The 17957-nt window shown below is 35.7% G+C and overlaps 1 protein-coding gene across 2 annotated transcripts in view; it reads right to left on the reverse strand.

Moving 5' to 3' along the window:
* The window catches only part of FSCB (fibrous sheath CABYR binding protein), a 274498-nt gene that overhangs the window by 207869 nt on the left and 48672 nt on the right, over positions 1-17957 (reverse strand). For both annotated transcript variants that reach the window (XM_072838420.1, XM_072838419.1), the window contains exon 2: positions 13211-13271. In XM_072838420.1, coding sequence (XP_072694521.1) covers positions 13211-13271 — 61 coding nt within the window. The remainder of the gene's footprint in view (positions 1-13210; positions 13272-17957) is intronic.

Raw genomic sequence — 17957 nt, forward strand, 5'->3', positions numbered from 1 at the left:
GATGATTAGAGTAGATCCAAGAAATGTAGCCCTATGTCATGTAACGGTTACTCAAACTTACCTACTGACACCTGGTTAAATGAAGGAAAATCAGGGCAGGGAATAGGCAAAAGGATGAGCAAGAATAGAATGTGGGTTATATCAAAGCTGATGAGTGAGAGAAGGAAAGGGAAATGAAAATTAAGGCCAAAATTCTAGCCAAATCATATACATAGAAACTGTACTATGCATAGGCTCAAAATATGCAGATCTAGAAGTATATTTATTGCTTACAAATGCTTATTGTCCTCATCTTAGAAATTAGATACTAATATATAGTTTACCCTCCTATTTCTGTGGGTTTAGGTCAATGGTTCTCAAAGTTTGGTCCTGGGCTGTAAAACCATTACCTAGGAACTTTAAAAAAAAAAAAAAAAACATAAATTCTTAGAGGTTCTAAATATATAAAGCAAATATTAACAGATCTGAAGAGAGAAATAGAAAACTGTGCAATAATAGTAAGGGGTTTCAACACCCCACTTTCAACAATGGATAGATAATCCAGACAGAAAATAAAGAAACACTGGACTTGAACTAAATATTAGACCAAATAGACCTAACAGATGTATAAAGAATATTCCATCCAACAGTAGCAGAGTACATTCTTCCCAAGTACACACAGAAAATTCTCCAGGATATATCATATGTTAGGCACAAAACAAGTCTTAACAAATTTAAGAATGAAATTAAATCAAGCATCTTTTCTAACCACAATTGTATGAAACAAGGAATCAATAACAGGAAGAAAACTGGAAAATTCACAAATATGTAGAAATAACAGTCCTGAACAATCAATGGATCAAAAAACATTAAAGGGAAATCAAAAAATATCTTGAAACATAACACACCAAAATATATGAGTTGCAGCAAAAGCAGTTACAAGAGGGTAGTTTGTTACAATACATGCCTATATTGAGAAAAAAAAGAGGGGCACCTGGGTGGCTCAATCGGTTAAGTGCCCAACTCTTGATTTCAGCTCAGGTCAGCTCCACACTGGCTTGGAGCCTGCTTAGGATTCTCTCTCTCCCTCTGCCCCTCCCCCTCTAGCACACACACATGTGTGCGTGCTCTCTCTCTCTCTCAAAAAGAAGGAAAAATCGCAAATAAACAATATAATTTAAGGAACCAGAAAAAGAAGAAACAACGCCTAAAGTTAGCAGAAGGAAAAAATAACAAAGATCAGATCAGAAGTGAATGAAATAGAAACTAGAAAGACAATAGAAAAAATAAAACTAAGTTGCTTTTTTTAAAAGATAAGCAAAATACACAAACTTTTAGCAAGACTAAGAAAAAAAAGAGACAAGAGTCAAAAAAAAGGCAACAGCAAATAAATAAATAAGAAGGACTACATCAAACTAAAAATTTCTGCACAGCAAAAAAAGAAGCAAAGAAAAACCATCAACAAAATGAAAAGGCAAACTACAGAATAGGAAATAAATATTTGCAAACCATATATCTAATCAGGAGTTAATGTCCAAAACATATACGGAATTCTTACAACTCTATAGCAAAATAATCAATATCCCAACATATATACACATACAGAATATATATACACATACAACAGAATATTATTCAGCCATTAAAAAAAAATCTTTCTATTTGGATGAAACAGGAGGGCATTACACTAAGTGAAATAAGCCAGATAGAGAAATACAAATGCTGTATGGTATTAATTATTGACATAATCTTTTAAAAGAACAACTGAACTCATAGAATCATGGTGACTATGGCCTGGGGAAAATGAGGACTAGGGCCTGGGGAAAATGGGGAAAGGTTGCTCAAAAAGTACAAACATTTAGTTATAAGAGGAAAAAGTTCTCAGGATCTAACATCCAGCATGGTAACTATAGTAATACTGTATTGTGTACTTGCAATTGCTAACACAATAGATGTTAAGTGCTCTCACAACAACAACAAAAAAGAATTACTATGTGGGGTAATGGATGTGTTAATTAACTTGATGGTGAGAATCATTTCTGATATATATGTATATCAAGCCATCACATTGTGCACTTTAAATATATGACAACTTTGTCAATTATATCTCAGTGAAATGGGAGGTGGCAGAGGCATGCAGGATGCAAATTCTCCAGGCCCACTCTGGACTGCTAAATCAGAAACTCTGAATTTTGAGCTTTAACAAGTCCACCAAGTGATTCTGATTTCTTTTTAAGATTTTATTTATTTATTCATGAGAGATACAGAGAGAGAGAGAGGCAGAGACACAGGCAGAGGGAGAAGCAGGCTCCATGCAGGGAGCCCGATGTGGGACTCGATCCCAGGTCTCCAGGATCATGCCCCGGACTGAAGGCAGCACTAAACCGCTGAGCCACCCGGACTGCCCATACCAAGTGATTCTGATTAAACTAAAACTTAAGACGCACTGAGTTAGCCTAAGAAAACACAAGGCTCTATATGGACATGCACACTACTACGTAGCCTTATAGTTCTTGGAGGAAAGAAAGGGCAGGGAGAAAGGGATGCCCCAGATGACGTGATGATGTGTCAGAGTGGAGAGCTATGGTGTCCTATATGAAAAAATTTGACTTGGAGACCTGAAATAATAAAGGAAAAGGTAATTTATTTTATGCTCATCACCTGATATCTTTTAGGTGTTTGCCACAAGCTTATTTCTCCATTCTCTCCTTTGGTGCAGGGAGAGGCAGTAAGGGTAAGCTTACAGGTTCTGGAACCAGATGCCTCAGGCTTCAATCCCTGGCTCCTTCACTTGATTAGGTGTGCAACTTGGGCATGTTAACCCCTTTCCACTTCCTTCTCTGCAAAAGTGGTCATATAACCCAGAAATGGACCCTCTCCTCTACAGTCAACTCATCTTTGACAAAACAGGAAAAAATATCCAAAGAAAAAAAGGCAGTTTCTTCAATAAATGGTGCTGGGAAAATTAGCCACATGCAGAAGAATGAAACTAGACCATTCTCTTACACCATATACAAAGATAAATTCAAAATGGATGAAAGACCTCAATGTGCAGTAGGAATCCATCAAAATCCTAGAGGAGAACACAGGGAGCCACTTTTTTTTAACTCAGCCACAGCAACTTCTTGCAAGCCACATCTATGAAGGCAAGGGAAACAAAAGCAAAAATGAACTATTGGGACTTCATCAAGATAAAAACCTTCTGCACAGGGACACCTGGGTGGCTCAGCGGTTGGGCATCTGCCTTCTGCCCAGAGCATGATCCCGGAGTCCTGGGATTGAGTCCCACGTCAGGCTCCCGCATGGAGCCTGCTTCTCCCTCTGACTGTGTCTCTGCCTCTCTTTCTCTTTCTCTATATGCCTTTCATGAATAAATAAAAATATTAAAAAAAAAAAACCTTCTGCACAGCAAAGAAAACAGTCAACAAAACTAAAGTCAACCTATGGAATGGGAGAAGATATTTGCAAATGACATATCAAATAAAGGGCTAGTATCAAAGATCTATACAGAACTTATCAGGGGACACCTGGGTGGCTCAGTGATTGAGTGCCTGCCTTTGGCTCAGGATGTGATCCTCAGGTCCTGGGATCGAGTACCATATCGGGCTCCCTGCGAGGAACCTGCCTCTCCCTCTGTCTGTATCTCTGTCTCTGTGTCTCTCACAAATAAATTAAATCTTTAAAAGAAAAAGAACTTATCAAACTCAACATCCAAAAAACAAACTAGTCAAGAAATGGACAGAAGACATAAACAGACATTTCTCCAAAGAAGTCATACAAATGGCCCACAGTCACATAAAAAAAAAAAAATGCTCATTATCACTTGTCATCAAAAATAAACAAATCAAAACCACAATGAGATACCACTTTACACCAATTAGAATAACTAAAATCAACAAGACAGAAAACAACAAATGTTGGTGAGGATGTAGAGAAAGGGGAATGCTCTGACATTGTTGTTGAGACTGCAAGCTGGTATAGCCACTCTGGAAAACAGTGTGGAGGTTCCTCAGGAAGTTAAAAGTAGAGCTAAGCTAGGACCCGGCAATTGGGCTAGTGGGTATTTACCCCAAAGATACAGATGTAGTGAAACAAAGGGCCACCTGCACCCCAGTGTTCATAGTAGCAATGTCCACAATAGCCAAAGTGAGGAAAGAGCTGAGATGTTCTTTGACAGATGAATCGATAGAGAAGATGTGGTATACATAAAATGGAATATTACTCAGTCATCAGAAAGGATAAGACAGGATAAATACCTACCATTTACATCAATTTAGATGGAATGGGAGGGTATTATGCTAAGTGAAATAAGTGAATCAGAGAAAGACAATTATCATATGGTTTCACTCATATGCAGAATATAAGAAATAGTGCAGAGGACCATAAGGGAAGAAGAGGAAACTGAATGGAAAAAAAAATCAAAGGAGACAAACGATGAGAGACTCTTAACTCTGGGAAACAAACCCATGAAGGTTGCTAAGCGGGCAGGGGATAGGGTAACTGGGTGATGGGCATTAAGGAGGGCACATGATATAATGAGCACTGGGTGTTATACGCAACTGATGAATTATTTTCAAACTACATTTGAAACTAATGATGTACTATATATTGGCTAATTGAATTTAAATTTTAAAACAATAATAATAATAAGTGGGCATATAATAAATGGACTTCTTTCACAGGGTGTGGTAGGGTAAGTCCATATATAGAAGAGTTACATTTTATAGATACTTAGTCCCCAGTAAATCATAAGTCCCATGTAAGTGTTACCTATTTAATATGAATTCACTTTTTTACTCCTGTTGTGCTTTAAGTTATTTACATCTTAACTCTTTATGTTACAGTAAAAGAATTTTATTTAAAATCTATATATTAAATACACAGCATTGATTTAGTGATTTTAGTGTCTGGTAAAAGAGCAATGTGACAATCTTGCTGAAGTACCAGAAAATCCTTAAAGATCCTTTTTTATTTCAGCTGTCACTGAATTAACTATTTGAAGGTAATTTATAGGAGTGAGCATTTTGGGGTTTATATATAGATTTGGTACTGTAAGAGTTAACTAAAGACCTCTTATCAAAGGAAGAAACTAGCCGAATAGGAACTAGCTGAATTTAAAAAAAAAAAAAGACTGATGTAGCTGCTAGACATTTTGCATGCAGAAATATGAGTCATGGCCATGAAAATACAAAAAAAAAAAGTGTTGATTGTTATGAATGTTTCTACAGGGCATACTGAGCCTAAGAACATTTTTCTTTCTTTTCATTTGACTTCCTTCTTGGATGATTTCCTAGGAGTTCTGATAGTCGATTCATTCCACTTTGGCAAAATATAGCAACTTGTTCCAAATCAGTTTTCTCAACCAGAGGGGGCATCAGATCCCCAGAGAAGCCCATTCAAAATACACATCCCTGCCACAGCCCACCCTGAAATCTTATCAAACTTTCTCCAAAAGGGTCACAGGTATGTGTACTTAGAAAAGTCTCCTCAAGGGATCCGGTTATTCTGTTCCCCATCTCACATTAAGCCCCCACCTCCCACACATCATACAAACACTATTCTAGATGGCAGCTGGTTCCCCAGCAGAAGCATTCAAAACATGAAACAATAGTGTGGTCACTAAAAACTCAGGCTCTAGAATCAAGTTGGGTTTTTTTTTTTTTTGAGTTGGGTTTTAACTCAGTCTTTTCTATGTGTGGCCTTAGCCAATTCACAAATGCTACGGTTAATAGCATTAGCTATAAGTAACATTGAATGTTTTCTGTATTCTAGGCATTATGGTAACACTAAAGGGATTAACTCACAAACCAGTGTAGTTGATGCTATTATTATCCCAATTTTATAGATGGGGAAATTGAGACTTAGAGAGAGAGTAAATAACTGTTAACTTGTTTAAAAATCATACAGCCAAACAGTAACAGAGCTGGGATAATACCCAGGATCTCTAACTCTAGGGACCATGTACTTGGCTGCCTTGTTGTTTTGACGCTCAAAAATACAGAGGGAGTAAAAGAGCAACATTCATGAAAAACATGAATTTATGAATCTAAGATAGAAATCAAAATGAAAATCTATGAATTGGGTTAGTCTGGCACTGTGCTAGACACAGAAAAACAGTAATAGTGGATTAATGTTCAAAGGAAGGTAACGGAGTGGTTGCCCATAAAATCATCTTATAAATACAAAAGAGATTCCCAGCTCATACTATACAACTATCCTGTAAGTCAAGAACGAACTAGGGGTGGTGGAAGGGGAGGAGGGCGGGGGGTGGGGGTGAATGGGTGACCGGCACTGAGGGGGCACTTGACGGGATGAGCACTGGGTGTTATTCTGTATGTTGGTAAATTGAACACCAATAAAAAATAAATTTATTAAAAAAATAAAAGAATATTGTATGAAAATGAAAAAAAAAAAAAAAAGAACGGCAGATGTCATTTCCATGCTTAAACTTTTTAATGCACTTTCCCTAAAAACGCTGAATGGAAGTTCCAGTATGACAGCTATTTAGCAGGTGTAGAAAACATCAAGTCCAAAACTGGAACAGGGAGAATCAGAACTCTGGGAGAGAAATCTCCAGAGGGAATGAAATAAGGGAAGTCTAAACAAAACAGATGATATTTCAGAGAAGTTGAGGGGACAATTGGGGCAAAAAAATATATAGGCTACTTTTGCAGATATACACAAAAAAAAATTTGAAAGTTTTGACTTTGTATTGAATAATATTTACCTGATTATAATTATGTGAATACTATTTATAGTTCTCAGCTTTTTAAATCAATTTACACACCAATTACAAAAGACCCAGTTTTGGTTACAAAATAGAGTTTAACTATCACTTTGTTCAACTGTGAGAATAACATGTGTCTCAAACATGACAGAAGTTTATTGTCCTTTCATATGAATGGTCTATAAATAAGCATTCTGAGGCAGGTAGGGTGCTACTCATCAGGAGAGATCCAGGTTCCTTCCACCAACACAGGGCTTCCATCTCAGGACCCACGTTGAATGCTCAAGCACTAGACATAACTTCTACATTCTGGATAGCAGAAAGGAGTAAGATATGGAGAAAAATGTGAACCTTCCCTCTAGGGACACTTCTGGAAATCACACTCAACACTTTTGCTTGCATCCTGTTGGCCAATCACATGACCATACCTACTCATAAAAGACACTGGAAATGGTAGCATCCACTCTGGGCAGCCAACTGTACAACTAAAATAGAGATTCCATTACAAAAGCAGAATAAGGGATGGAAATAGGGTGACAATATGTCCTTCGTCACAGTTATCATCCTTGACAATATAGAATAGATAATAGAACTTCAAGAATGAAAATAGGGGAGTAGAAAAAATAGGTAGTTATAAAATAGGGAGTTAAAATAAGGAGTAGTATTCATGTTTACAAAAAAATTAAAAGTATAAGGAAGAAATTAAAATTACTGTAGTTACAAAGCTATTAAGCAGAGAAAATTGAAGGTGGGTAATTAGTATAAGAAAGTTAAGTCATAAATCTGTTTTCCCTGGGAAACAGATCGAGGAATGGAAGCAAAGAAATGAGAAAGTGGGCTACAAGATAAAGAGAGGCAGTGACAGTCAACCTATTGAGAGAAAGGAGTCCGTGTATTTAATACATACAGAATCAAAAATTAAATAGAGAAATTTTGCTTCAAGAGTACAATAAAGGGGATCCCTGGGTGGCTCAATGGTTTAGCACCTGCCTTCGGCCCAGGGTGTGATCCTGGAGTCCCCGGATTGAGTCCCACATCAGGCTTCCTGCATGGAGCCTGCTTCTCCCTCTGCCTCTGTCTCTGCCTCTCTCTCTGTATGTGTCTCTCATGAATAAATAAATAAAATATTTTTTTAAAAAAAGAGTACAATAAATGTCGTTGGTTTCTGACTTAAAGGCCTGTGGATTTATTCCATTTATGAACTCCCTTCATCTCACAAAAAAAAAAAAAAAATTAAACCTAGTCACAATTCAGATGCATGGAAGAACTGGTAAAGATATATTTTTATTAATAAAAAGTAAAAATTGATGTTAAATTATACATAGAAAATAAGTAGTACCTTTTACCTCTAAACTCCTTAAAAACGCCAAAAGTCTTTTTCAGAATGTCCTCAAACATATCTATCCATGCTTTCATCTTCCAGTCAAGCCTGCTTTTTTATAGTTACTACTATTCTGAAAAAAAGTTTAAACCACTTTGTTTTCTTTAAGAATTTGCTTTATTGTTAGTATTGAAAATATCAGAAAAGTATTTTCTAAGTTCTTTTAACATATTCTTATATTTACATACATTTTAAGATACTTAAAGAAGTGATGCCACAATGTTTTCTTGTTTTTCGTTTAACATATTTGGGAATTTCTGCTGCATTATGGGTTAAATTGGCCTGGGAATGTAATTACCATTTACAATACAGTTTTTCAATAGGAAAATATGCTCTGAGCACCAAACAGAAAATCTATGAAAAGTAAGAAACAGGGATCCCTGGGTGGCGCAGCGGTTTGGCGCCTGCCTTTGGCCCAGGGCGCGATCCTGGGGATCCGGGATCGAATCCCATGTCAGGCTCCCGGTGCATGGAGCCTGCTTCTCCCTCTGCCTGTGTCTCTGCCTCTCTCTCTCTCACTGTGTGCCTATCATGAATAAATAAAAATTAAAAAAAAAAAAAAAAAGAAAAGTAAGAAACACAAAATATAAACCTATACTGAAAGGACTACTTTGACTCCTTACTTCATCTGAACTATGGAATTCCAGGTTAGAAGAACACCTGAAAAGTTAATGTCATGGTGATGAAGGTGCAAACTGATAAATAAGATGACAACTAAGACCAGATGTGACATTTTTTGTTGTAATACCTTGTGCTATCTAAGAAAAATAGCATACATTTCTGGAACAATGCCATGTTGGAAATACTGCAGTTTGTGTAACATCAGCAGAACAGAGCTTAATGTCAGCAATGTTTTCCAGGGCTGGTCATAGCTCATGAAGGGAGGATGTCAGCTTGCCAAAGAGAATATTATATGCCAGGCAATGCAGGATAAAGTACTGAATCCTATCATTCAGCAGGATGGAGTAAGATTCGGTCATATATATCTGCAATTACGGAAGGTGGAGATAAAAATGAAGTTACCAATCTTATTGGCCATTCAGCAGAGTTTATTAACTATGAATGATTGGTCTTTGGTTAAAATGATTTAGTAAACAGCTTTTGTCCATCCTACAAACTCTAAATCTTCAGCATGATTATTAAAATGTGTGAAAATGGAAAAATACTCTATAACATTTAGTTTCACCAATAAATTCTTAGAAGATATGTTTCTCAATTAAAATTAGCCTTGTGTTGCAGATGCCTAAAGCTGAGAAATTTTAGAAAGCCTAGGGCGCACAGCAACAGAGCTTTGAGTTGACTCTCACCTTACTAAGGATTACTCTTCTTGGTTCATAAAAAGGGTCAAACTTCTCTAAGTATAGCCATTCAAACTTGTTTACTCAGGAAAAGGATTTTTGCCAAAAAGAAAAGAACTAAGGAAAATGTCCACAAACAGGGACTCATGGGAAGAAAAAAACTTTGTTACTCTGGTTTCTTTTCATTGTATATTACTTTGTTCTGCTATAATTGACAGGGAGAAATTTGCCCTTCAGAACAGCAAGACTTCTTCAGAATTGCTGACTTCAGAATATTTCATGGCATCCTGTGTTTGTCAGAACAAACATTTTACAAGTGAATTTTTCTATACAGTTCTCTGAACTTTGGCTGTTTCTCTTCAGCATATTTATCTACAGTTTAGCTGAAATTGTTCTATATAGAATAACACTGCTCTCAAAACAAACATGATTCTTGAAGAGACCATACTTATTTATTACATCCTATTCATGACTTATTTTCTTTGTTTCTTTTATGTAAACTCTACCTCCAAAAGGGGCCTCGAAGTCACAACCCCAAGATCAAGAGTTGCATGCTCTACCCACTGAGCCAGCCAGGCACCCCTCATGACTTTTTCCTATGTTTTAATTCTATTTTGCAACTTAGAAATCTTATGTAAATTTCCTGTAACCACAACATTGTACCAGGGAGAGAAGACTCCTGTTTTTAAAGGGAACGTCATTCCTTCCTTTCAAGGCAATATGTTTTAGATATTTGGATTAGGATTAGCTAATGATCCCTCTAGTTTAAATGAAGGAATCCACCTCCAAAAAGCCTCTTCCTCAGCTTGCCCTCTTAAATTTCAGAGTTGCTTGTGTCTCCTTCCTCCTGAATTTACTTTAATCAGTCTTCTAAGTAGGTTGATCTGAAATACATTTTCAATGAGATCCGATAGGCAGATGACTCCCCTTCTATACTGCCAGCCACATTTCTCCAAGTCCTAGTAACATAAAAATGTACTAAACTGACTCTCTGAATATCCCAAAGACTCAAAACTGTACTTTTCTTTCCCTCACATTTTATAACACCTCCTGTGAACCTTAGCTCAATAAATGACACCTCCATTATTTGAATTAGGGATGAGAATAATCCTAATTTTTTCCCTTTCTTTCATTCTCCAAGCATCCAAATAATCCAATAAATCCTGTGGATTTGCTATAGTAGAATGGTCCCAGCAGAGCCCAGCAGATATGTGGCATGAATAGCTGAAGACCTCCAATTCCATTCCCACATTCTCATGCCCTATACACACAGTTGTCTATTTTCTTAATTTTCAGGATTTTTTTGTGACTGAAGCAAAGAGAAAGGAGATCAGCCTGTAGGACTCAGGAGAGATAGAAAAGTAGAATGGAAATGGATAAAAAAGCCATATGGTATCAATTTCCCAACCAGTTCAAAGAGATTGTTCTGACCCTCTGTAGTAAATGGGACACAGGCAGAAGCCAAAAAGCTTTTTAAATGAGGATAATTATAAAACTTCCCATAGTTCTGGCTCCATCATTTCACCCCTGGACACCTACATTTGCCTATTACCTGCCTTTCCTTATCTTGTGACACCCCTTCAATCGATCCTCCACTGAGCTACCAGAATTGTCTTTCCAAAGTACTAACTTAATGATTTCACTTCCCTGTTAATGAGACATAAAAATTTCTCCATAGCTATAAAGTAATATGTCAAATTTGCTACCCTATTCTCCCTCAGCAGTCCCATGCTCTAGCTATCAAACCACTAGTAGTTATCTGAATGCACTCTATCATTTCATGCCACCATGATGTTGTATATGCTGCTCCTCTTCCTTAGTTACCTTCCTTCTTACTGACACAACCAATATGCTAGTATTCATTTATTCTTTAAGATTACTCAGGCATTTTCCTTCAAGAAAAGCCTTTCTTGGACCCTAGAATGATTTATATATCCATTGTCTATATCCCTAAAGCACCCTACATTTACCTCTGCCACACTCATCCGCTCTTGTAAGGCCTTTGAGGAAATATTAGTCATCTTTCTTTTATCATTGTACTGCCTGGTACATAATAGATATACAATAAATTTTTCTGTATAAACAAAATAACATCTTTTTCATGGAAACATATTTTCCTAGTTCTAAACAAATTGGCATACAAATATATTTTGTGAACTCAATCTGTTCATAAGTTTTATAAGCTCTATTCTGGGAAATTGAAAGTCACTTCATATATCACACATGAATAATCAATTGTCAAGCAGAATACAATCAAATACCCTAACTCTGAAACTGTATCAAGTAAAATTTAACTTTTATTAAAAGTTATCTTTTAATCTTGGGATGCCTCACAGGATAATCATGAACACCAATTTCTACTGTATCATACATAAAAGATGCTTATGCAATGATAAAGATTTTTAAACTTGATATTGGGATATTTGGTTTATTAACACTTATTATTTTTGCCAGAATTAATTCTAAGTTGTATGTCATGTAATTTACAAGGGCCAGTCTTAGCTATTGGTACTACCAAAGCAACACTTCCAAGAATTTTAAAATAGAAGATGTGAAGAGATCCCAGACTGAAACCCAAAATCAACTGGAACTGCAGTGAAAGTCACCTTTCTTTTGTTAAATTGTAATTTAACTAAATATATCCAATGTGCTGTAAAATACATAGAAATTTCATAAAATGTTTGTAGAGCTAAACCTTCTAAATAGGCATAATATATCCATTTATTGAAGGTCATTTGTTTAACTTGTTAGTGGGCAATTGTTTAAATAAAGTTAGCATGCAGGTCTAAAGGACAAAAACAGTTCTCTATCTTGTTAAGCATCTTCTATTTTCAGAAACACCAGACATATATTTTTCCAAATAAATATAAAAGGGTTCTTCCTGAACATTGTCCTACAAACACATTTAGTAATAAATATGGTAATTATGTAAAAATCTTTTACTTGAATAAATCATTTATGCCCCATGCACAATTAGCTAACTCTTCATATTATCCTGAAATGCCTTTCACATTAAGGCATGTGTTATTATTATACATATGAAAATGAAGCTATTGAGTTGCCAACAGTGTGACTTGCATTTTGAGCTGTTTTTTTCCCCCAAATAGTAATAATACATTTTCTCTTAGCCACCGATGTTTTGATCAGCGGCAAGTATATATGAGATGGCCACCTGGAATTATAGCATTGTCTGTAACCCATAATAGATTTATTCTAGGTAATGTAACAGGCATTAGAGAGGATAGAATTGATGATCTTGACTTCAACCTCATGAGTAGTAGACTTCAAGCAACAAAAAGAGCATACCTTAAAAATACACTAACCATATTCAAGGGAAAACTGAACGGATGCTTCCAGTTATATTAATATCATGATCATAGTTATTCTGACTGAAAAATTAAATTCCATATCTCTAGTCATCGGTGAATACTAGCAGCTTTTAAAATTGCTAAACCAAAAAAAAAAAATCTGTAAATTAGCATATACAGCAGTCTCCCCTTATCCGGGGGGATATCTTCCAAGACATCCAGTGGATGCCTAAAACCATGAATAGTACTGAACACTCTATATACGTTTTTCCTTATACATTTATAAGTAAGTTTTAATTTATAAATAAGGCACAGTAAGAGATTAACAGTAATTCATAATAAAATAGAACAATTATATAATAAAAATTTAGTGAATGTGGTCTCTCTCTTAAAATATCTATTGTGCTGTACTCACCTTTCTTGCAATGATGTGAGATGAAAAAATGCCTACCTGAGGAGATAAAGCGTGGTGAATGACATAAGCATTGTGACTAGCAATAGGTAACTTACTACTGACCTTCTGACAAGAGGTCAGAAGAAGGATCATCTGCTTTCAGTGGGTGGTTACCAGCGGATAACTGAAACAGCAGAAAGCAAAACCACAGATAAGGGGAAATTACTTTACTTCAGTGTAAACACTAGTCTTTTGATACATATGAAATCTTAGATGATGGCATTTGTCACTAGCTAGCATTATGCCCTACCTGTTCAGACTGTTTTCACCAGATGATAAATCTCTTTTTCACACTCCAAATTTTTTTTATTATCACGTCTCCATGAAATGGGCCTTTTTATTTTTAGCATTGCCTAGATTAAATTCCTTTTGATGTATATTTCAAGCTTTCCCCTTTGACTAGCTCAGTGTTATAGACCTCACTAAACCCTTATTCAAATGGCAGGCACGACACTGTTCCCTTCTCTAATCACAGCAGCAGCCCCTAACAGAAGCTATTCCAAGGCTCATGGAAAAAAAAAAATCATGTTTAATCTATGAGGAGAAATTTAAGGTGGCAGGGTTTTATTTCTCTAATGTATATACATGTGTATGATATATAAGAAACAGAAGAAAGTGCTGCTTAGAGCTTTTTTGTTTTGTTACCAAAAAAACAGTATGTAGGATCTATATACAGAATTAGAATTATTCTGGCTTAATTTGACTACTGTGGGACTTGGATTCTAATATCTAAGGAACACCTACAAAATGAAGCTCAAATGAAGGACTCAGATCTCAGACAAAGATAAATTGGGAGGTAATGAAATAGCCAAATTGAGAAGATTACTCCAGCCTTTGTTTTTCCTATCAGTGGAAAGATATTTATTTACTTAACTTGCAATTTTCAAAGTAAATATAATGGGAGAAAATTAAACAGCTATAAAACTCTGCAGAAGGGATGCTCATCCAAGCAAGAAAAAATAGAAACACCTAAGTCGCAAGAGTTTGGATAATTTTTTAAACTATTGAAATGAGTTTTCATAAAAAATGCCAGTTGTGAAACACAAAGATATGATATTAAAATATTTTGTGCGTGATTGAACCAATATAAAAAAATAAAAGGCAGGAGGCACCTGACTGGCTCAGTCAGTAGAGCATACAACTTTTAATCTTAGGGTTAAAGATGTCAGATGTAGAGATTACTACCCTGTCAGATGTAGAGATTACTTTAAAAAAGAAAAAAAAAATACTATTAAGGGAAATTAAATTTCACTCTAGTAATAAGTTTATTCTTTTTTTCATGTTTATAAGAATTAATAAAGAACCTGGGAAGATTTTGTTTATAAAAAAAGATCATTATATTATTAATGAGACAAATCAAATATATTAAATTTGTAAATACAGGTTGAAATGTTTGAGTCTAATTAGCTATAAAATTTATGAATGTTTCCAAATACTAATCAAAGGCCTCTTGAAAAGTGATAGTTAAAATTTGCTAAACTTAAAAACAGATAAGATTTGTAAGGTGAACCTGAGAGCTAAAAAAAAGAATTATTGTTTTTTATGTTGTTGTTGGATTTTTCATTTGTAATTTCTCGATAAATTAAACAATAATTTTAAATATCAAATCAAAATGTGTCTTAGTGGGCTGAAAACAAAGACTCAGAAGAGCTGCTTTCCTTCTGGAGGCTCTAGGGAAGGATCCACTTCCTTGTTTTTTTCAAACTCCTAGAAGCCATCTCCATCCCTTAGCCCCTTCATCTATTTTCAAAACCAGCAGTGTAGCATCTTCCAATTTCTGACCCATCTTCTGCCTCTCTTTTCCATTTTTTAAGAATCCCTGTGAATACCCTGAGCCCATCAAGAAAATCCTGGACTTCTCCATTTCAAAATCATTAATTAAATCATATATAGAAAGTCCATTTGGTCAGGTGAGTTAATATAATCACAGTTTCCATGAATTAGGACATAGACATCTTTGGGGGAGTCATTATTCTACCTACCACAATTATAATTCAAAATATTTAAGAAAGGAAAGGCAGTCTATGGTACTTTGAGTGACAAAAAGTTTAATGGAAGATTTTCTTGGTAGACAAAGAAAAGGAGATAAGAAGAGGGGAAAAAATTAGGAAGAAAATATTGAGGAAGTAGGTCCTAGGATCCAAATAAAAAGTCACCCTTGGAAAGGAAGTACAGAGACTCTTTCTTGAGCCAGAAGCAGAGACTCTTTCTTGGGCCAGAAGCAAGAAGAGTAAAGATATAATAGATTTGGGTACAGAAAATGGAGGTTGGGGGACTTCAACTTAATAATTTAACTCTTTTGAGTGAAAGTGACCTTACCATAGTAAGCAAAGGAAATTTAAAATTCTACTTAAAGTGTCTCCACCTAATTCCTTCCAAGCTCCCAGGCTCCCACCCACTTCCTCTCAAATCACTAAATCACTATTATTATTTTGGTATTAATTCTTCCAGCCCAGCCCTATGCTGTTTTTACTAGACTTTTATGCATATCTACCTAAATGTGAAACAGTATAGTGTTTACAAGACTTTGAATTCAAACTGCCTAGATTTCCATCCTCATTCTACCACTTTATAGCATATCTTGAATTGTATCTTAATATCGGGTTGCATCTTGAGTTCTATCTTAAAAACTGTCTCTGTAGTTTAGTGTCCATCTATAAAATTGAGATAATAACAGCATATATATCATGGTGCTACGGTGAAGATTAAATGTTTAAGAAAATGTAAAATGCTTAGTTCAGTGCCTGGCACAGTGAGGGGAGGACTAAAATAAATATTACCTTTCATTATTTTTTTCACAAATTAACATATTGAGATCAATATTTATATTTATAGCTTTATTTGTAAGGTTCAAACTTGAGATGATTTATTCACATTTCTTTATAATTGTTTTAAATCATAAAATATCTGCAATACAGTAGACTAAGTACCTTGATCAATACTGTAAATAGATAAAATTCTGGTTAAAATATTTTTAAATTTTATTAAATGCTCCTATAAGCTGGCAAGAAAGTAAGGAATACTCAACCAAAAAACTTAATGAAGGCAAAACTCAAGAAGGAAAAATAGAATTCTGAGGCTAGTTTAGCCTTAAATCCATTTGCCAGACCAGGTAAACCTGAGTTTTCATTTTCACAACATTAAGAGCCTGAGAAATAAGACCTGACTAAATGAAGCCTCTAATAAGAGACTCTATGCCAGTAAACCCAGGATCCCAGAAGACAACAATCCCAATCTAGACACCTGCAAAGAAAACTGCCTATCTCAAATCTATTTGTAATCACAACCTGGCCTCCCTTTGCAACCTAAATTCATTTTACCTAAATGGAACAGAAAGCTTCATGCCTATATTCTTAAATTTCCCACAACACCATGTACATATATGCACATTATATTTAGCAGCTGTGGAATTAGTAATAATGGGATATGTTAGGAACTTAATCATATGAAAGTTTTGCAACTAAAGTTGACTGATAAGATCTTTCATAGGGCTTTAAAAAAATTTTTTATGGTGTTCCTTCTTACTTGTTATCACTTTCCCAAACATGAACCCAGTTATTTTACTATCTTATTATGTCAAGTTTTCACTCACTTGCCAAATATTCACATATTGGCTATTTAAGCACCATCACAGAACCATCCAACAAGGAAGTTGAATGAGATAAACATAGTTATAGTTACAGCTTTTCTTTTTAAAATTCAAACTAAATACAATTTGTGTTTCTCTTCCTCCTACTTAGGTAACTGTCAGAAACAATAATTTAAGATGAATAATTGAGGGAACTGCCAAGATGGTCTTAAGGAAGCAGACTCTTCTGGTCTTGCCACATGAAACATTCATCTCAAAAGTTCATCATGTAAGAATCACCTGGCCATCTCAAGAAGCCTGAGAATCAGGACTATAGATATTGTATTCTGAGATGATGAGCATGAGGTCAGATCCTCATCTTACTGAACAACCCCTAAACAGTTTAGCATTTTGTTCCTGTTGACTTATCTCTCAAGACTTAAATCCATATCATCATTTACAGCACCCTAGAAAGATATGAAGAGTGCATCCTAAGAAAATAGATTCACAGTGATTAATTCTTTATGAGTGTATGTTTCCTGGGCAGTTCTTCCTGCACTGCTGTGATTCTGTGCACTCCATGCTTGACTCAAGGGGAGCCAATCTCCTTGGCATGACCCTTTCCAGACTCATGTTTCATTCCATGAGCCAGCATGGTAGGTGTAGCATAAAATCCTTCACCAGTAGATACACATATCCAGAAGGACTCTGACTTTTAGGGAATAATGCATGCAGATGTTGGAAGGAAAGGTGATTAAGTTGCAGTCTGAAGAAGAAGCTAGTAAACGGACTCAGTAAAACAGACTACTGGTCTATCTTTTAGAGTATGGGAAAACCCATCCAGTGCCAAACAACCTTCTAAGATGCTATCCATTTGTGATGGTTATTTTATGTGTCAACTTGACCAGGCTATGGTGCCCAATTGTTGAGTCAAACACCTGGTGCTATGAAGGTACTTTTTAGATGTGATTAACATTCAAATCAGTAAACTTTGAGTAAATCATATTATTCATAATATGAGTGGGCCTCATCCAATCAGTCAAAAGCCTTTACGGCAAAGACTGAGATTTCCTGAAGAAGAGGAATCTTTCTTAAGATCATGATGCAGAAACTCAGTTCTCAGTTGGTTGCCCTGTGGAATCCAAATTCAAGACTGCAACATCAACTCTTACCTGAGTCTCCAGCCTGCTGACCTGCCCTACAGATTTCAGGCACACCAGCCCCTAGATTCACTTGAGTCAA

Source organism: Canis lupus, chromosome 9, assembly GCF_048164855.1.
Source record: "Canis lupus baileyi chromosome 9, mCanLup2.hap1, whole genome shotgun sequence".
Lineage (NCBI taxonomy): Eukaryota > Metazoa > Chordata > Mammalia > Carnivora > Canidae > Canis > Canis lupus.